The sequence below is a fragment of the Sarcophilus harrisii genome, chromosome 1 (genome assembly GCF_902635505.1).
Source record: "Sarcophilus harrisii chromosome 1, mSarHar1.11, whole genome shotgun sequence".
Lineage (NCBI taxonomy): Eukaryota > Metazoa > Chordata > Mammalia > Dasyuromorphia > Dasyuridae > Sarcophilus > Sarcophilus harrisii.
This window is the reverse complement of record NC_045426.1, coordinates 151,346,176-151,360,749: the sequence shown is the minus strand read 5'-3', so window position 1 is coordinate 151,360,749 and position 14,574 is coordinate 151,346,176. Positions and strand designations below refer to the sequence as shown.

Here is a 14,574-nt window from a genome sequence, read left to right as displayed (position 1 = left end):
CCACTTTATAAAAATAGACAATATTCAATGGCAGGTAAAAGAGATATGAGTCTACATAAGATAAGTCAGGTTCTTCTTTGACAAAGAACTTCAAAAGTATTACATACTACTTAAAGATTTGGAAGATCATTGTTTTCTGAAAATTGAATGTCCATTAAAATGCAATCACATCTAACTCTGGTACCTAAATGATAACTACATGTGTGTATGTACGTGTTTATATAGTCTTATATAAGCACACTGCACTATGTGTATTTCACTACCTCATTTTATTCTAAAGATGTTTCTGAAAAACATATAGCAACTTATTGTAAAGAAAAGGTTTCATATCCATAAGGAAAACTTGTTAGGAATTCTTTTGTAAGGTGAAATTATCTGCTTATCATTTTCATGTCAATACTTTAAATGAGACATAGTTGCATAATGTACATTTTAAAGACTGAGCCTTAAACATAATGACAATAATAATAAGAGTTCACATTTATATCATACTTAGAAGTTTACAAAGAGTTTTCTTCACAAGAATTTTTGGAGATGGGTACTACTTGTTCTTTCCTGATTCACTAAAAAAATATATATATATATTTTAAAGTTTTGATCTTACTTGGGGGCAAGGAATCAGAGCATACTGTCAGGCTATGCAAAATCCATGGATTCTAGTAATAGTCCATAAAATGGAAGAATTAAATAACCTACCAAATTGTTTACTAGAACAAAGGTGATTGGGACATTTGAAGGGGAAAAAAAATCTCTAGGATTATACATTCCGGAAAATATAAGAAGAATATCTAGTGGAATGTTTTACTGTGTCATAATCACAATATGGTTGAAAATATTAACAAAACAGATCCCTAACTCAAATTGTCTAGTCTATTGAGAGGGAGGCAGGGTCAAGGAAGGAGGAAGAAAGGGAAGGAGGAAAGGAGAAAAGGAGGAAAGGAAAAAAGTGAAGAAGGGAAGAAAGGAGGAAGGGAGGAAAAGAAGAAGGGGGGGAAGGAAGAAGGGAGGAAAGGAGGAAGGAATTAGGATAAAGAGGAAATTAAACATGAAATTTATGGAACAAAAGCCCTACTTACCATGGACTTGGTTGATTTCTGAATTCTGGGAAAGAATTTCATCTGCTAATTTTTGAGCGGTTGGCAAAACCTCTGTATGGTGCACTGTAATCAAATACTGTACAAATTTTTGTAGTTGGTCTCTGTTCATTTGAAAGAGAGTCTCTGAAATGGGAAGATGCAGTTTGACCTGATCTGGCTTGCGGATGCGATATAAAGAAAGTGCCACAACATGGGCACAGTAAAATATGTCCTTGTTTCCACAGCTACAGGTCACTGAGGTAATCTTGCAACGATCAAAGCTGATAGCTACGTTGCAAACAGTTTCTGGCTCCGATTGCATTGCAGGTTCCGTCACTGTGCCACTCAAGTGAAAACCTGTATAAAAAAAGGGGACAAAACTTAGCTTATACAAGAAAATGCAGCACCTTTTTTGTGTGTCATAATTTAAAAGAAATTTGTTGTACTCTTTTGTACATTTTTGTAATTCAAATGAATTTTTCTTAATAAAATAAATAATAAAGCAAGCTAATAAAACTAAGCAATAACCCTGATATATTAATCTTATCACATATAAATTCGTAATCACCAATGTAAAAATATCTGACTACATTAACTATAAGTAAAACAGGATCATATCAACAAAAAGCCATCATTGACTGACTTATAAATTCGCAATCGCCAATGTAAAAATATCTGACTACATTAACTATAAGTAAAACAGGATCATATCAACAAAAAGCCATCATTAACTATGACTTGCCTTCTTAGCTAGGCATAACACGTTATCAATGATTATCTAAATGCCAAATCCAATCATCTTTACTTCAATCTTCATTTTTTACCTCTCTGTAGCTTTTGACACAGTTGATTACTCTCTTTTTGAAACACTCTTTTCTCTAGGTTTATGGGGGACACCTCTCTCTCCTGGTTCTCCCATTTATTTGATGACTCCTTCTCAGGCTCCTTTGACAGATTTTCATTTAGGTTATGTTCACTAAATAGAAATGTATCTCAGGGTTCTTCTGTCCTGGGCCCTCTCCTTCTTTCATAGTGTTTTATTTGGCAATCTTACTGGTTCCCTATGCTGATGATTCTCACATCTTAACTATCCTGACTTAATCTCTCTTGCTGATCTCTAAACTTGCATCTAGCATCTACCTTTTAGCTATCTTGAAATGGTTGTCCAGCAATCAGCCTAAATTCAATATATATGAAACAGAATTTCTTATCTTTCTCCTTAAGTCTTCCCCTCTTCCCCATCCTACTTTCCCTATTACTGTACAGAATACCATTTCCCCAGCCTCCCAATCTGAGTATTATATCTTCAACTCCTAATCATCTTGTACCCTCCCCCAATTCAATGTCTTGCCAAGATCTTTCAATTTTACCTGTGTAACAGCTTTCAAATATGCCCCACTTTCTCCTCTGATTCTGATGCCACCACAGTGGCATTTCTAATGCAAACCTCATCACCTCATACCTAGACTACTACAAGAACCTCCTAGCTGGTCAGCCTGTTACAAATCTCTCACTATTCCTGTCTATCTGCTATTCAACCACCAAGGTAAATTTTTTTAAAGTGCAGTTCTGACCACATCACTCCTATATTCAATAAACTCCCACCAGTTTCTTATCACCTATGGGCTCAAATACTGCAGTCTATCTTTAGATCAGTCACTATTTTTTGGACCAGTCCCTTAAGTTATCAAGCCAGTCTGGCCTCATTACCTCAAGCCTGGACTGATCCAATGGCCTCCTAGTTGATCTCCCTGACTTAAGTCTCCCTCTAGTCTGTGTTCCACTTTGCTATTAGATAGATCTTCCTAAAGTGTATAGGACCAAAGTCATCTTTCCCCTCATGCAATCAACCCTAGTTTAACCTCCCAGACTAAATACAAAATCCTATTCTACTTTTAAAGTTCTTCAAAAGCTCCTTTTCTACCATTCTACCATTCTTAGACCGTTTCCCTTCACACACTGATACAGTGACTTCAGCAAACTTCCAATTCCTACTAGAACACTCTCCCAACACTGGGCATTAGTACTGACTTATTTATCTCTCCTGCTGGGAACTCCCAATTTTTCTTCATGTCAACCTTCTGGCTTGACTAGCTTCTTTCAAATCTCAGTTAAATTCCTACCTTCTGCAAATATGCCTCTCTCTGTCCTCTTTAACTTCACTGCCTTCTCCTAAAATTGTCTCCAGTTTCTCATATAGAATGTTGTCTCCCCCCTCATTAGACTCTGGACTCCTTGAGAGTTGAGAAAATATGGCATAGGACCTGGCACATAGAAGACACCTAATAAATGTTTGTTTCCTGGCTGACAAACATGGGACGTGTCCAAAATTATGCAAAAAAAGAAATTTGATTAACTGCCTTTCTTAAAATTTCTTTTACTTCCACTACAGAATTATCTAGAGTGAAATCCTAAGGGAGAGAGAAGATAACTGAATTGGCTAATTAAATTTATTAGCTCTAATTTCTATTATTAAAATAAACTATTTTATTAATCACTAAGAAAGTAATTTAAAAACACTTAAAGACAAAGGACTGGTCTTGTATATAACAAGGTATCCTAAAAATCTTAGTGCAATTTTAAGTTAAAATTCAGCCAAAAGGTGATAAATGTTTTCATCTTGGCTACTCAATAAAGCATCTACTAAAGTTATAAGAGTTGGGAAATATTCAAGCATAAATATTTAAGTTCACTTAATGAAATCACAACTAAATGTAATGAAATAAGAAAATATCTTTGTCTAAGTGAAATATGTCATTTAACAAGTCTATGGCATTAGATACTTCAATACTACAGGATCTGTGACTTCATTCCTCCACGAATCTATGTCCCAATATATCTAAAATTTAATTTTGCCATAAGCTAAAAGAAATTCTGTCAACCTGGTCATATATCTGTCTAAATTTAGTTAACCTGATCTTATGACAAGAAACATATAGTCTTGTCATGTCACTAGACCCTTAAGTCTCTCGGTAGACTGTTTAAAATTGTTGACATACTTAAAATCCTAATATAGTTTCAGGTATAAGGCAGGAGTTCTTCTTTGGGTATACTACTAAAATGTAGTCAAAATAGAAGTGAACTAGATTTAGAAACTCACATGATTGAATGCAGCTTCAAATCCATAAATATCCATGATTTTTTCAAGTATTTTTCCAAAATAGGTGCCAAAATTATACTTAAATACATTCAAAATTATTTTAACTGCTATGTTTTGGAGACATCTCTGGCCCAGTTCCAAATTTCTGGTACATAGCCAGTAGGGAAAAAGAAACAAACAAGATAAATAATGCTTAACTCTTTATAACAGTAAGAAGATTAAAGATTTAAATTATTTGCCCCATTACTTTAAATCCAGGTTTATACAACTCCATATTTGTATGATATTAGCAAATCCATTGTTTACATAATCTTATATATGCAAGCCTCACAATGAGGCTTATGACCTAATCAATGCATCTAGCAAAAGACATGACCTAACCACACTCTCCTTTAACTTCTATCCTCTGTCTTTTTCAACCAGATTTAAAGTGATTTTACTTGATTTTTTAAAAAAAATTCTCTATAACCTTAACTCTTGGGTGGCCTTTTCCCACAAAGCCTGTGAAAGTAGGAAGACGTGCGATTACAAGATGCTCTTTTAAACTCTTTGCCTGTTTCTCATTTTTTATCAGGCAGTTGATAAGCGTTTATTAAGTACTTTCTACATGTCATATACTGTGCTAAGTTCTGGGTTATACAAAGGCAGCCAAAAACATGGTCCTTACCCTCAAAGAGTGACTATGTATATGAGAAGACTGGAAAAGCTAGTGGAGCTTTAAAAGGAAACAGTATAGATCTGCTCTCTCCTACAACTACACCAATACAAACTGATAAAGACCACCAGGATGAACAGTGACTGGAATCAAAGGAAAAAATACAGTCATATATCACTGCCTAAGAACATGGATTCAATATAGAGCTACATAACCAGCCCAGGGTGAGCCAGTGAAATTATAAATGAAATGAGAGGTATAGAAGAAAGAAGTGGAAAAGAAAGACTGCTAAAAGAAAAATTCAGAAGCAAAATTACCTGTACAAACAAAATTAGTTGGCAAAAAAAAAAAAAAAGCAAGAACTAAATCAAGAAATGCTAAAAGGCATTAAAAGGAATCTAAGTGGGCCAATAGAAGAAATGCTAGAAAAAGGGATAATCCAAACTCAAACTTAGCCTCAGACACTTATAGCTACATGTCTCTAGACAAAATTTAAGCCTTGCTGCCTCAGTTTCCTTATGTGTAAAATAGAGAAAATAATAGAACTTGTGAATATAATATCAGATTATATATATTATATATATATAAAAAATATATAATCTGATATATATATATATATATATATATATATAAAGCTTCTTAGTGACCTTAATACTATCTATTACAAGACCCTGCTAGGATTAGTATTATAACATCTTCATTCAGTTTCCTCTGGTATTTAGATAACTTATACAATAGTATTTACATACAAATAATAACATAATCAGTTATCTTTACATCTCAGATTGATAAAAAATATCTAAGTGGTTCCTGATACATGAGTTTATGGTCTAGTCCAAAAATACTTAATAATGGACCTTTTTTCCCCTCCCTCAGCAATTTCCTCACACAATAACAAATTCACATTTTATAAATCACAAATAAGTAAACTCTTTAGCCTCTAGGTCTTTATAGTTATGCTGTGGCCAAACAACATTGCCACAGAAGCAGGACCACAATTAATATTTGTACTAAATATAAATTAATCCTAGAAAATCTTACCTGTATTATTTTATTCAATTTAACCAAATGAAGACATCAAAGTGTATTAAACATGTACTACGTTCAAGGCATTGTGCTACGTGCCAACAGCAACTTGGCTGATAAAGTCTATGTGAATATTTTTATACAGAAGAGGGACAATCTTCATGTAAATAGTAAATCTCTTTCTAACATATGCAATCAAAAATATTTTATCTATTTAACATATAATTAATGTTGATATATGTGAAATGCATTATATGCACAGATAAAAAGAAGAAAATAGTTTTGGCTGTCAAGGAATTTCTAGTCTAATAGGAAGCTAAGATGCATAGAAGTAAGAATATGCCATAAATTAAATGTGAAACTACAAATATTAGGATAGATGACTCAGGTTGAATTGTGGAGACCCCTGAAAATCAGGTGAGTATGGTTTTTAAACTCTTAAGAACATTATTACATGAGTATATAAGTGATTTTATGCAAAATAGTTTACCCTACATATTCCATAAAGAAATGGAACAAAGAAGCTGGATACTACGCAAATAATTAAAATAAAATTTTTAAATGGTCTTAGTTCAGAGAGAGTAAATAGTATTAGTTTTAATATAGTTCATTATAAAGCAAATTCCACTTTTATAAAAGAATCTATATAATAAAAATATAAATGCATAATAAAAATTCAAGTTGATTATCTTTACAAAATGATTATTTTCTCTGAAAAGATTCACAAGCTACTTTAAACACTGAGCATTCTTCACATTTTAAATTAGTTAATTTGTAAAAATAGGACTTACTTTAAAAATGCTTTTTTGCTTAAAACAAGCTACATCTTATAAAACACATGTTTACTCAGTACCTGGCCTCTTGCTTCAGTATTTCAGGTTCTGAAATTTCCTTCATCTGAGTATACTTGCCAGTCATGTAGGTCCCAGTTATTCCATGTCTTGTAGAAAGCTTGAAGGATTATAGCCAAACAAATAAAACTAGCATCTGATAGTTAATCCTATCAGAATGAAACTCTTCAAACTCAGCCTGATCTTCAGAAGACAGACAAGTCTAAGTTGAATGCCCTCCAAGCCCTGATAAAGTCCCAGAGTAGTGGCTGTCTTGCAAAGTGGCTTAAATATATTGGGGGAAGGGGGAATTTAGAAATGGGTGAAGAGAACCTGCTATTTCGCTGGTATAGGGAACTGCCACCAACAGGGAACTCTCTACTAATTCATATCAACATCTCTTCTGCAACTAAGTTAAGAATTGCTTGTGTCATTAAGAGGTCAAGTGATTTGGCCAGGGTCACAGCCAAATCCAAAACATTCTGATCCTGATACTGGCTCTCTTATCTACTATTCCATAGTTCCTCTCTAATAGATTTAATACTGAAAATTCATTATACTAGTCAAGTTTTTTCTTTAAGACTCCTGACTCAAACCAGCACACATTCCATCTAGCTCTTTAAAGTCTTATTACTATAACAAAAATGACATCAAAAGTTTGCTATTTTCATTTAGATTAAGCTTAAATAGCTTCTTTTAAATACCTGACACTAACTTGATGGAATTTTTAGTGACTTCAGAAACTCCACCAAAATAACTTGTATTTATAATAAATGGACTTAAGCTATATGGACTATTATCAATTTCCATTTTTGTTAGTACCAAATCTCCTCCTCCATCCCCCCAACCAAGGACACGATGTCTCTTATACTATAATGGCATTACTCAAAAAATTTGTGATCAAATCAGTCTGCATGTTCCTGCAATGATTTACAGAACTCACCCAGGCTTGCCCATCCTGAGAGGCACTTACCAGGCTCACATTCAATATATTCAGAGTATCTACATATTAACAGCATAACATTTGGAATTTTCTTAATGAAACAACTGAATTAACACTCCACTGACTTTACAAGGAGGCCTTTTGGAAAACATGGATTGTTCATTTAAAAAGCGACATTTGCAATTATGGTAGGAGAAGGTGAAAAATGACTTAGCACACATTTAAAACTGGGATAAGGGATGCGCAATCCTTTTCAAAATCCTCTAACAGAGAAGGTAGAAAAGACAACCAATTCTTTGATAGCCATGGATATAGGGCTGTGGGCTATTCATATTCTAATGAATTCATATCACATACATTGCCAAATTTGTGAAATAAATTTACTTTCTCATTTGTCTACTTCAAGTATTCCAATCTTAAAAACTGATTTGATTTAAACCTAAAAATAAAGAGAAAAAGAATTTTGCTTCAAAGTAACTGTTGGATTTTCTCAATAGAAATGGTCAAGTGTTGTGCTCCCCAGTCCTTTGAGGCTCTTTCTATTGGACTGGTTTTCATTCCCCTATCTTTCTCTTCCCTAACAGAATATACTTTTCCCCTCCCTACCCCCTAAACATATACTTGAACACAGAGCTCTGAAAATTCAAAGTTTATGGTATACAGGAGATCATCATACACAGCAACAAAAAGACTATACAATGATCAGTTCTGATGGACATGGCTCTCTTCAACAATGAGATGATTCAAACCAGTTCCAATTGTTCAGTGATGAAGAAAGCCATCTACACCCAAAGAGAGGCTTCTGGGAACTGAATATGGACCACAACATAGCATTTTCGTGCTTTCTGTTGATGTTTGCTTGTATTTTGTTTTCCTTCTCGGGTTTTTTTCTTTCTAGATCCAATTTTTCTTGTGCAGCAAGATAATTGGATAAATATGTATACCTATATTGGATTTAACATATTTTAACATAGTTAACATGTATTGGACTACCTACCATCTAGGGGAGGAGAGAGGGGAAGGAGGGAAAAATCTGGAACAGAAAGTTTTGCAAGAGTCAAAGTTGAAAAATTACCCATGCATATGTTTTGCAAATAAAAAACTTTAATTAAAAAAAAAGTTTATAGTATAAGTAAATAGATTGTGTACTCTTTCTGTGGAAGAAAGAGATTTTTGTGAATTTTCAGACAGCCAGAATAAAATAGCTAAGATACTGACATCTAATCTATCTTTCTTCCTTCCTTTTTTCTTTTTTGATTTTAGCTCGCTTACTTATTTTTATTAGAGCTTTTTATATTCAAAACATATGCATGGATAATTTTCAACATTGATCCTTGCAAAATCCTGCGTTTCAAAATTTCCCCCCTTTCCCCAACCCCCCTCCCCTAGATGGCAACTAATCCAATATATGCTAAACATGTGCAATTCTCCTATACATATTTCTACAATTATCATGCTATATAAGAAAAATCAGATCCAAAGGGGGGAAAAATGAGAAAGAAGATGAAATGCAAGCAGACAACACAAAAATTGAAAATACTATGTTGTGATCCACACTCTGTTCCCACAGTTCTCTCTCTGCATGTGGATGGCTTTCTTCATCATTCAAGACTACTGAAACTGGCCTGAATCATCTCATTATTGAAGAGAGCCACATCCACCAGAATTGATCACCGTATAATCTTTTTGCTACCGTGTACAATGATCTCCTGGTTCGGCTCTCCTCACTTAGCATCAGTTCATGTCAGTCTCTCCAGGTCTTTCTGAAATTATCCTACTGATTGGTTATTTCTTATAGAATAATAATATCCTATAACATTCATATATCATAACTTATTCAGCCGTTCTCCAACTGATGGGCATCCATTCAGTTTTCGGTTTCTTGCTACTACAAAGAGGCCTACCACAAACATTTTTCCACATGTGGGTCCTTTCCCCTTCTTTAAGATCTCTCTGGGATATGAGTCCAGTAGTAACACTGCTGGGTCAAAGTGTATGCATAATTTGGTGGCTATTTGGCATATTTCCAATTGTTCTCCAGAATGGCTGGATCTGTTCACAATTCCAGCAACAATGTATTAGTGTCCCAGTCTTCCTACATCCCCTCCAAAATTCATCCTTATCTTTTCCTGTCATCTTAACCAATCTGAGAGGTATATAATAGTATCTCAGAGTTGGATACTGGCATTTTTCAATAATGGTTTGATATTTACGTGAGGAGGAAATATCCCTACAAATTTTCCAAATTTTCACCTTGAAATAAAAGAAGCTTTGCCAACAGGGTTGCCATTTTGGTAATTCTTACCAGTCAAATGGTTGGGTGTTTTGTTTTGGGAAGTGAGGCAATTGGGGTTAAGTGACTTGCCCAGGGTAACGGGTTTAGAAAGTAGAACGGGTCTGAGGTCACATTTGAACTCCGGTTCTCTTGACTCCAGAGTCAGCTCTCCATTCACTGTGCCATCAAGTTGCCCCTCAGTTAATTGTTTTTAAAGAAATGTATTAATATGGAAATTCCAGCTTTAAGAAATGGTTAATCAAAGTCAAAAATAATTAGCAAACAGGATTTTTTAAAATAGTAAACAAAACAAAACAAAACAAAACAAAACCTTTTTTGTATCTGAAATCAAACTCTTCTGGGTAGTTAAGTTTTCAAGATCCCTTCTATTCCCTGATCACATCCACAAATACTGAGAATCTGAATTCTGCTCCAGCAGCATAAAAATGAGTAACTAGTTGTAGAATAAATTATGGCTCACAGTTCAGGGTAGATAGTGGATACTTGGCATAGAGTGAGACCTTTCTGTCCTAGTAATATCAGTGTTTATACACTAGCTGTTTCAAGTCACCTCCGGACTAGGATTAGAAGAAAGGAGAAAAAGCAATAAGAAAAAGAGAAAGATATTGTTGATTAACAAATTTGTGTTTCAAGTCATGTCTCTTAAAAAAAAACCAACTTTGTCAAAACTACTATAGTAACCAAAACACTATGCTAACTACTAATAATAGGAATTTTATTTATTTCTAATGACTTAAATGCATAGCTTTTAATTCTAAATGGGAAAAAGACTGAATGACCTTAATGACAGCATATAAAAGTTGTAATCAGAAATAAGACAAAAATCTTGCAAAGATTTGTCTTGTAATCATAATTGAGCTTCTCTACCACTTCATTTAAAAAATGTATTTATTTATGAATGATGAAGTATCTTAAGTTTTTAAACTTTAGAATTTTATAGCTTAAAGCTTCTTAAAATTAGGATTTATGAACAAGAGATAAGATATTCCATAGTTCTGACAGCAATTCTTTCAGAAACTGAAGATAAGCTAATAATGTCTGACAATTATTTCAGTGATTATTATTATGAGGTCATTGATTTCAACATTTAGGGAAGTCAAACGAATCAGCAAAGAAAGCATAATACAAGGGAAAAAATTTTGGGACTGAAGAGAAAAGTCATTATAACTCTGGTTCTTCCACTAGCTTACTTAACGGCCTTGGAAAAATTAGTTTTTTTCATGCCTCCATTTCCTGAATTGGAAAATGAATGTTAGAAAGGTGATCTTGAAGATTTCTTAAGGTTTAAAATTCTATCATTCTACTTAGATAGGTAAGACACTATGTTGTCTTACCTATACTCTCTATCAATCAATATATTAAGCAGTAGAAGGAGCTAGTATAAGGCTGTAATTGTTACTTCATCTTCACTTTTTTTTTTTTTTTTTTTTTTCTGCGGGAATTGGGGTTAAGTGACTTGCCCAGGTCACACAGCTAGGAAGTGTTAAGTGAGATCATATTTGAACTCAGGTCCTCCTGACTTCAGGGTTGGTGCTCTATCCACTGAACCACCTAGATGTTCCTACTTGATTTCATTCTTAAAGTATATTTTTACCTTGATTCACATTTAAATGGCTATTTTGGACTGGGTGTGGGGAAAACTGGGAGGAATTTACTGATTAGAATTAGTCTTAAGGGGTTTTTTTTTGTACTTAGTGAATGTGTTTTTTGAAAAATATGTGTTTGCTGATATCATATGATTAATTAATAAGCATATGTATGAAAATAAAAAATCAATAGCTACTTTTAAATGTAGATCTATCAGTGTTTCAAAGTTATGCTGTTAGACAACCTCTTAAAAGGATGTCAATACATACTTATTTTTGTTGTCTAAGGTTTTATTTAACATGAAAATGTGCAAAGCAAGATACTCCTTTTCTTCAATCCCAGTCTAGCACTTAGACTAGTGTTCTTTCTACAATGACTATAATTCTTGGAAGACACCTAAGTATATAGCCCACAGTAAGATTTGTTGTAAATGAAAGGCAACCTAAAGTTTCTGAATCCCTATGTTCTGTCTTTTTGCTTTCATAATCAATAGTGAGCACAGATTTGTCATTGCTCTGCACTGTCTTTTGGTTTGTACCAGTTCTGATCTTGACATCTGACTGGTTATAATTGAACTTTGTGTATTCAGGCTTCATGAGGAATCTGAGAGTGGGCATGCTGCCAGTGAAAAATAGCAGTCTGCCCTCTCTATGAACAAGGAAGAGGGAGATGGGAGAAAGAGGAAGAGAAAATGCCCAGATAATACTTTCCAGGTGGTACAGTGGATAGTGTCAGTCCTAGAATTGGGAAGACTCATCTTCCTGAGCTCAAATCTGGCCTCTAAGACTTAATAAGCTGTGTGACCCTGGATAAGTCACTTATTTTATTTTCTCAACTATAAAATGGCAAACCACTCCATTATCTTTTCCAAGAAAATCCTAAATGGAGTCATGAAGAGTTGAACAAGATAAACAACTCAACAAAGCTAATAGAGAGTACACTGGGAAATTTAGCTTCTTACATTTGGAAATTTTCAAGATTAAGGGAAATATCTATAACAAAACAATCAAATTTAAATTTAAGACCAGATAGATCCCTCTTTTAAATTAGTTCTCAGACAAAATCATTCTCTTCCCTCCTCCCAACTTAAAAGTATTTTATTTTATACAATTACATGTAAAGATAGTTTTCAACGCTCACTTTTGTAAGATTTTGAGTTCCAAAATTTTCCTCTCTTTTCTCTCACCTCCCCAAGGCTATTCCAAGACAGCAAACAATCTGATATATTATATATGTACAATCATCTTAATCATTTTCATACAGTCATGTTTTGAAAGAAAACTTAAAACAAAAGGGAAAAACCACGAGAAACAAAACAATAATAATAGATGAAAATAGCAAGTCATATTCATTCTTCTCTAACTCAATAAAAGGAAGATAAAACACATTACTATTCTGGAAAGAAACAAATCTACTACTTCTCTTTAAAATAAGAACAAGTGTTAGATTATTGGGAAGAATGTCATTCAAAAAGACTATCCTAAGAGAGAGATAAGCTAGGTGGCATAGTACAGGTTGTTACCTGAAGTTAGGAAACACTGAATTCAACTCCTTCCTCAAAGATTTACTAGCTGTGTGATCCTGGGCAAGTCACTTACCTTCTCTGTCTCAGTTTCCTCATCTGTAAAATTAGGATAAAACCAACACTTACTTCCCAGGGTTGTTTTAAGGATCAGATGAGATAATATTTACAAACCATTTTATAAATCTTGAAATGTTATACGAAGAATATGAATATAATCTTATTTCCAGCAACATAGGACTAAGAAAAGAGATTTAAGGAGGTGTATGAGAAGTGGTGGGTAGAGAGATAGGGAACAAAAGTTTGTGGCAGCTAGATGATAGCAGATAAACAGAATAATTTCATAACAGAATTATTATTCCTTTTATAGTCTATTATGCTCTGCCAAACCCTCTATTTCCATTCTTTGTATTATCCTGGCTTCTCCTTTATACATAAAATCCAAGTTCTTTTTTGCCAAAAAGATAAGCCATTTTTTTTTTATTTCCCAGCAATCTCCTGCCCCAGGATGTATTCTCCAACAGTTTGTACCTCCCCTAATTTAGCATTTTGCTAAATATATCAAAATGTCTTCATATTCTATTGAATAAGGAAAGAGTTATTTAAAACAAAGGTTGTAGTTTCAAAAAATTTTATGTAAAATTGAAAACCCATAGCAGTATACTACCATACTGGATCCCTTCCATGTCAACATGAAGTATTAAAAGGATAAAGACTAAGTGGAAAATAAATGTCCTTATTTTGAGGTTTTCACAGGGTAACATCTCATATAGGCTATTCATATGGAGCTTTATATTCCCTTTTATAACAATGTCCCTGGTAATGTAAATCATTTGTGATTTAGAAAACTAGAAAGGGACGATTACTATGCCTCTGAGGAGGAATAAACAATGTTGTTAGGATCATAGGATTTAGAGATGGAGGAGGCATTAATGATCTTCTCTTTCAACCCTCATGTTTCATAAGCTGAAAAGAGGCTATATAACCAGTCCAAGGCCACAGTGGCAGCAAGCAGGATACCTGTAAATTGGATCTGTTCCTATGAAATCAAAACGAGGATATTTTGCCACTCCCACATTGCTCAAGATTAAACTGGAATATATACACTTGAACTAGTTATAGTCATACCTCTATGATGGTATACCTGGTACCCTAATCCTAGATTTCCCAGAAAGTTAAGTGCTGTGCCTCTAAATACAAAAACTAATGTTTATATATAATATGCATATAATGCCTTTAGGAATCAACTCTTTTTAAAAATGTTTTCAATTTTTAGAAAGAAAATTTTCTGAAGTGGAATGCATATGTACTCTTATCTGTAATAGTAAAATGCACTCAGAACAAAGAACTATTCTACTAGATGCATCAAATGAAGTCCTATTTTGATGCCTTAGTTTGGCATTAAAGTGACACTGAATTCTCAGCACAATTTTACCTCCATATGACTGAAGTTGGAGTCTTTAAGCATGGTCATGGTACCAGAGTCAGATTATATGCTACTGTCCAGAAAACAAGTTAACAAAGTTTGTAGAGGTCATT

The 14,574-nt window shown here is 33.8% G+C and overlaps 1 protein-coding gene across 1 annotated transcript in view; it reads right to left on the bottom strand.

Annotated features, from left to right (window-relative positions):
* The window catches only part of ZSWIM6 (zinc finger SWIM-type containing 6), a 197,731-nt gene that overhangs the window by 69,981 nt on the left and 113,176 nt on the right, over nucleotides 1-14,574 (bottom strand). The window contains exon 2 of the mRNA XM_031965403.1: nucleotides 1,077-1,433. Within this exon, the coding sequence (XP_031821263.1) occupies nucleotides 1,077-1,433 (357 nt within the window). The remainder of the gene's footprint in view (nucleotides 1-1,076; nucleotides 1,434-14,574) is intronic.